The sequence below is a fragment of the Rhincodon typus genome, chromosome 16, assembly GCF_021869965.1.
Source record: "Rhincodon typus isolate 14 chromosome 16, sRhiTyp1.1, whole genome shotgun sequence".
NCBI lineage: Eukaryota > Metazoa > Chordata > Chondrichthyes > Orectolobiformes > Rhincodontidae > Rhincodon > Rhincodon typus.
This window is the reverse complement of record NC_063347.1, coordinates 19,551,774-19,558,966: the sequence shown is the minus strand read 5'-3', so window position 1 is coordinate 19,558,966 and position 7,193 is coordinate 19,551,774. Positions and strand designations below refer to the sequence as shown.

Here is a 7,193-nt window from a genome sequence, read left to right as displayed (position 1 = left end):
AGCTCAATACCTTCATTTGCAGGAGAGGCTACAGGTCTGATTGGGACTCCTAAACCACACCAGGTGATGTTTAACGGCGATTAAAATGCACAAAACATCATTGTACAAAATGTAGGGTTTCAAAGCAAGATAAGATGGAATCATAAAGTGAGAAATTTCTGGGCCACATTCTTATTTGCCACTGTGCGCTTAATTCAATTTATTGCATTCAACAATCTAAAAATGAAACACATCTACTGTACTGAGTAATTGCAGTGGGGTTTATCTCCATAAAGTACGTCTTTTGCCTGGAAGTCAGGCTGATTGGCAGGCTCGGAGACTGTGTGACCAAGAAACACTAATCCTAGATGGTGGGACCATGCTGAAGTAAGGTAGGGGTCATAGGAGCACTTAGAGGCTGCAACACAGCCTTCTCATTCCTCATGGCTTACAAGGAAAGTTCTGAAGCCTGAGAAACCCAGCATTTTTTTTGATTCATTCATGGGATGAGGGCATCACTGGCGAGGTAACATTTATTGCCCATCCCTAATTGCCCGGAGGGCAGCTAAGCGTCAACCACATTGCTGTCGGTCCGGAGTCACATGTAGGCCAGACCAGGTAAGAATGGCAGTTTCCTTCCCTAAAGGACATTAGTGAACCAGATGGGTTTTTCCGACAAACGACAATGGATTCGTGGTCATCATGAGACTCTTAATTCCAGAAGTTTTTTAAAAATTGAATTCAAATTCCACCATCTGCTGTGGTGGGATTCAAACCCAGGTTCCCAGAGCACTATCTGGGTCTCTGGATTAACAGTCCAGCGATAATACCACTAGGCCATCGCTTCCCCCGCTGCCACAGTTAAACCTGGGGAATGGGGTTAATTGAAGGCTTCAAACCTTATTATTATATCTAAAATGCCAAGCAGCTTTCTGGGAGCAGGTTGGCTGCTTGTCACTTGTCTCACCTCAGTAAAACCCATTAGTTAGTGGGCTAGTGCCAGTGTCCCAAGGCAAGTGAAATTTTAGCTCATTTAACTACCCAACTTCTTACACATGATAAAATATCCCCCTAGATCTTATAGTTTCAGTAAACCGGAAGTCCCACTCATACCAAGTTTCCCAAAAGTTTGCAGACTATTAAGTTGCGTCTTATAAAAACATACCTGATGTTATTTACTCATCCAAACTTATTAATTATTCAACTTGAGTGAATGGCCACCTACAAAGAAGACAAAACTATATACAATTTGTAATAAATAAGATACACTATGTGGAACATCCATACTCGATAGGAATCTTAAGTACTGAAAGCGCTAAGGTGTAGAACAGTAATGATGCAGAGATGAAAACATTTAAACCAGTTTCTTTCAAACAGGGAAATACAAAGAAATGTGACATGTACACAAAAAGAAAATATTACACATGCTAGTAATCTGAAATTCAAACAAAAATGTTAGAAAAGACTCAGTAAATTGGGCAGCATCCATGGAGAGAAACATCTTAAAACTGTAACTAAATTGCCGAATACCTCATGTTTAAATGGAGGGATGGTTATTGATGAAGCAGCTGAAGATCACAGGGACATCGTTGGGAATTCCTGCAGTAATGTTCTAGGCTGGAATTGTTGGCCTCAAACATCCAAAATCACATACGATTTCAGCCACAAAAGGATGTTTCTTCCTTTTCTCCTCCTTAACATGAATAATGGTGATGCAATATTGCAAGATGCCACATTGGGAAAAACGGTTTAAAAATAGTAGTAGCTTGACTTTCAGGAGCTTTCATATTGCACTGCAGTGAAGTACTAATCTTGCAATTCCTAACATACAGCCATGGCAACCCCAAAGTAAACTTGTTGGATTTTCACCAAATTTCTTTGTAGCTGGAATTAGTACATCGAGCAAATTTACTTCAGAAGTGCTGCCAGATTACAAGCTGGTGACAGCTAGTCAGCCTTGTACCTCACTAAACCCAACAACAACAAAAAAAAGTTTCACTGGAAGAACTGCAGTGGAGTATTCATTACCATTTGTGCATTGATCACTCTTTCCCTGTGGAATTCCTTGCCACAGAAAGCAATTCAGGCCAAAACATTTAATGTTTTCAAGAAGGAGTTTGACATCATTCTTAGAACTAAAGGGTAAAAGGGTATAGAGAAAAAGTGGGAACAGGGTACTGAGTTGGATGATCAACCATTCATTCTGAATGGCAGTGCTGGCTCGAGGGGCTGAACAGATGACTCCTGTTCTATTTTCTATGTTTCTATGTTTCATGTCAGTACATTTCCAGGTCCGTGTTTGCGTGTAAAACGAATACCTGTTTAGCTCAAAAGAATAAAAAAGCAAGCCTCTCAATATTCAAGTTTTTAAAAACTTGAAATGTATTTACATTGTGTTTTGTGAAGAAGGTATAAAGTACCATAAATGGAATAGTTACATAAATCAAACCTACTTCCACAGGAAGTGACTTCGTAGTATGCTCTGGTAACCAAGAAGGACCGTCACAATTCTTCAGCATACAATTAACAGTCATTGGTTGGGATTGATTTTTCAACATTTCCCCATAATCTGCAGCATCAAAATTAGTCTTCCATACCATAACCTGAAAAACATATCAAAGAAGTTTAACAGTATGTTAAGGAGCTTTTATTTACATAGACTTTTCATTATAACAGGAAATCTTAATCTTCTTTCCAATCAATGATATGTGTTTGAAGCATAGTCACTCTTAGGCTCAGACATATTCAGATTGAAACATAAGAAACATTTGACTTATCATGCTTACATCAGTCAACAAAATCTGACTACACGAATCCCATTTTCCAGCTTTTGTCCACAGCTCTGGAGACTACAGCAACTCAAGGAAACATCTAAATATTGCTTAAATGTTAGAGCTTCTGATTCAACCATTCAACCTATGAGCTCCAGATTCCCAGCCCTCAGTGAAAACATTTCTCCTCAACTCTCCTCTTAACCTTCTACCTCTTCTCTTCAATCTCAGGCCCCTGGTATTGGTCCCCTTACTCATGGAAAAAGTGCCTTCCTATCCCATCCCATTTCTCTCATAATCTTATATACTTTCATCATGCACACTCTCAACCTTCACTGCTCCAAGGAAAACAAACACAGCCTTTCCAATCTTTTCTCGTAGTTTACAACCTCCAGCCCAGGCAGCATTTTGGTAAATTTTCTCTGCATCCTCTCTTGTATAGACACATCCTTCCTACAATATAGTGACCAGACTGCACATAGTATCCAATCATGGCCAACCAACATTTTATACAGTTCCAGCATAACTACCTTGCTCCTGTATTCTATGCCTCGGCTGATAAAGGCAAGTATCCCATATGCCTTCTAACCACCTTATCTAGTTGCCCTTCTATCTTCAAGGATCTGCAGATATGCACATTAAGATCCCTCTGATCTTCAATACTTTTCAGGATCCTACCATTCGTAGTGTAATCCCTTGCCTTTTTAGTCCTCCCCAAATGCATTACCTCACCTTTTTTCAAGTTGAATTCCATTGGCTACTGCTCCACCCAGCTGACTGGTCTGCCAATATCTTCCTGCAGTTAACAACAATGCTCCTCAGTATTTACCACCCTACCAATTTTCATGCTGGAAACTTCTTGATTATGCCTCTTAATTTAAGTCCAAAGCGTTAATAGTCACCACAAACGGCAAAGGTCCCAGCACTGAGCACTGCAGAATCCCGCTGGAAACTGATTTCCAGTCACAGAAACATCCCCCTACCATACCTCTCTGCTTCCTGCCTCTCAGCCAATTTTGGATCCAATATGTCACCTTACCTTGGATCCCACAGGGTCTTACTTTCATGACCAGTCTGTCATGAGGGACCTTATCAAAAGACATGCTAAAATCAAAGCAAACCACATAATCTTCATCAACTTATCTGGTCACTTGCTCAAACATTTGATCACATTTCTCAGACATGATTTTCCTTTAACAAATCAATGCTAACTATCTCTAATTAACCTTTTTCTCCAAACGCAGATATATTCTGTTCCTCAAATTATTTTTAATAAAGTCCCCACCACTGAGGTTAGACTGATTAACCTATAATTTCTTGGTCAATCCGTTGCTCCATTTTTTTTAAATAATAGAAACATATTAGTAATTCTCCAGTACTTCAACTGTGGCCAGGAGGGAACTTGAACGTGATTGGTGGACCACTACTCTTGAAAAGTAGCAATCAATAAGCATACTAATAGCACAGCAATAATATGAAGAACTAAATATACTGACAAGGTATGAATAACTAATAAAATAAAAGTTCTGACTTTGCCCAATTCGCACCCAACTTTTATGGAGCTCAATTCCTCTAATCAGGTTTCCTCCATGTCACAGTACAGAAATGACAGTTTCCAAGATCACAAATACCATCTTACTATGACAAAGGTAAATTGTCCTGCCTTGTCATTTCCAGTTTGTCTATAGCCTTTGATATAGTTAACCTTCCATCTTCTTCCAATGCCACGCCACTGTAATCCAGCTGTGTGAGACGGGACTCACCTGGTTCCATTATTATCCATCCAGTTGTAGCCAGAAAGCCTGCAATAGTTTCATACTACTAGCAAGAAAAATACTCCTCAGTAAAGTTAGAACTGCTGCAATGTTATCACTGGTGTTCTTTAAGAATTCATCCTTGCCCCCATTCTGTTTCTGATCTTTTAAATATCCACTCAATCATATCATCTTGCCCTCAAGGTAGCCTCTCTCAATAATAACATTCTTTTCTCTAAATCGGACTATCTTTGATACAAGCTGTTCATAAGGGACTGGAGTAGATGATCTCACCTGTACTAACGGAACTTTATATTCAGCTGTTATTTTTCAAGCAAGATGTTAAAATAATCTTTCTCCACCCCACTGTGATGATACAATAGCTTTAAGAGATTATCTTGGTTTTTTTTTGAAGAGATATTTTAAGTCAGAGGTTCTGAACTGTCTACTGATAGCCCATAAACAATTTGAGAGGCCTTGTTTTTTTTTAAAAAAGTTGGAACAATAGAAGCAGTCTGAATTGGAGGGGCAAGCTCAGAACCAGGATTTTTAGTTTCGTTTTCAACAGCAGTTGCTGGGTCTTGGAGCTGGATGGAAGCTGCAGTACATCTTCCCTTGCTTTACTCTCGCTCAGAGTTTTCTCTTGATGTTTTCCCTCCTGTACTGGAGAATTGCCTGTGAGACAATCTATTTTTCTGAACCTGTCTCTGTCAAAAGGATGTCAATGGGGTATTATTAGATTGGAACAATTGCTGTTTAGTAGTTAAATAAGTTATTATTCTGTTAAGTTTTCCAACAGAGTTAACTTAATCCAATTTCTTCTTTCTTTTGTTATATTTTAACTATAATGTACAAATAAAGTGTTTCTTGCTTCAAATTTGGAAGTCTGAGCAATCGAATTGCATCTGAATGCAACGCCTGGCATTTGCCTTTAAATTAAGAAACCGTTAAGAGTCTAGGCTATCTCCCTAATATATTTTAAGGGGGTTTGGTCTGGTCCATAACACCACCCTTCCCCAACTCCCACAACTCTACATTCAGCTTTATCTTCCACCTCTGACTGCTACAAATCTCCGGTGACTGTAATTCTGCTGAATACTGATTAAATTATCCACCGTTCCAAATTCCACTTAAGCTGAAGACTGCACTTTGTCTTGTCTCACGTCACCACGGGAGAATGACCTTTCACCAAATAATTTTGCCAAAGTCTTGGAATCATGAATGAATCACAATCTTAAAAGGGTAGAATTCTACATTACACAACTCTTAAAATGTGGAAATTTACATTTATTAATAGCAACATAAATTTTAAATGTGACATAGAATGTATGTTGTATTCAACTGCTACACAAAAAATTCTTTCAGGATGGGATTTTTGAGCCTAAGCGAGTATATTTACTGGAATACTGCTGCTTATTCATATTGGGCCAGTATACATGGAGTAAAAACAACTGAGTAATTTCCAAAGAATGTTGGAATTACGGCTGAAAGAACATGATAAATAACTCATTTTAGCAACAAATTGACTCTGACCAAAAAGTAATTGGTTGTAAATGTCAAATATTCCAGCATACTTTTCCAGAAAAAGAAAACTTAATATATTTTGATTACAACGGTATTCTAACCCTTGCTTAGGTTACTAATTTAGCATCTTTTTCACAATGGTAAAATTCCTATGGAAGAGAAAATGTTTGATTTGTGAAAACATCAGTCTTTATACATTACAATATCTGAACATAGATGTTACAGAATTATTTAAGCATTTTAAAGAGAAAAAATATCCAACAAGAGTTAAGCTACAAAATTCAAAGTCAGGCTTGTGATAGTTCAGTTGGTCTATATATAACATTTGTGACTAAGCTCCATAGATCAAGAAAATCCGTGGTTCCATAGATAAGTTATAAGTTGTATGGAAATAAAATCAGGTTTACTGTGCACATATGTGAATATCACAAATGTTACAGTGTAGAAAGAGCCCATCAGCAGACATGTCTGCACTAGCTCTCCAAATGAGCATTAGGACTTAGTGCCACTCTTCTGGCAGTAGGAGATTCAAGTGAAAAAGGTAGGAAAGTAGACATGAGGAATGTCGATTAGCCATGTTCCTATCGAATGGCAGAGCAGGCGTGATGGTCGAATGGTCTACTCCTGTTTCTATTTTTTCTGGTCTTATAATCTTTTCCTCGTTACCCTGAACATTATTTGAATAGAATCAATCATCCAATGCCTTCTTGAATGCCTCCAGTACACATCCATGGTGTGGAATTTGTTGTAGGGGAAAAAAATAGAATTCTCACATCACTGCTTCTGCATTTGCAAATTACTTCAAATCTGTGCTCTCTTCCATCTCAATTGTTTTTTGAGTGGGAATAGTTTCTCCCTATGTGTTCTACTCAGACAGCTCATGATTTTCAAAACTTTAATCAGATCTCCTTCTAGCTTCTTATCTCCAAAAAGAACATAGAACATAGAACACAGAACATTACAGCGCAGTACAGGCCCTTCGGCCCTTGATGTTGCACCGACCTGTGAAACCAATCTGAAGCCCATCTAACCTACACTATTCTATTATCATCCATATGTTTATCCAATGACCATTTAAATGCCCTTAAAGTTGGCGAGTCAACTATTTTTGCAGGCAAGGCATTCCACGCCCTTACTACTCTCTGAGTAAAGAACCTACCTCTGA

At 38.4% G+C, this 7,193-nt stretch overlaps 1 protein-coding gene across 3 annotated transcripts in view; it reads right to left on the bottom strand.

The window, feature by feature from the left end:
• Positions 1-1,503: 1,503 nt before the first annotated feature.
• LOC109919867 (POC1 centriolar protein homolog A-like) overlaps positions 1,504-7,193 on the bottom strand; it is an 81,202-nt gene continuing 75,512 nt past the window's right edge. For 2 of the 3 annotated variants that reach the window (XM_048606440.1, XM_048606441.1), the window contains exons 9-10: positions 2,433-2,582; positions 1,510-1,672 (exon numbers count right to left, since the gene is read on the bottom strand). In XM_048606440.1, the coding sequence (XP_048462397.1) occupies positions 1,592-1,672; positions 2,433-2,582 (231 nt within the window). In that variant the 3' untranslated portion in view covers positions 1,510-1,591. Of the gene's footprint in view, positions 1,673-2,432; positions 2,583-7,193 lie in introns of all 3 variants that reach the window. The other variant, XM_048606439.1, reaches the window with a different exon arrangement.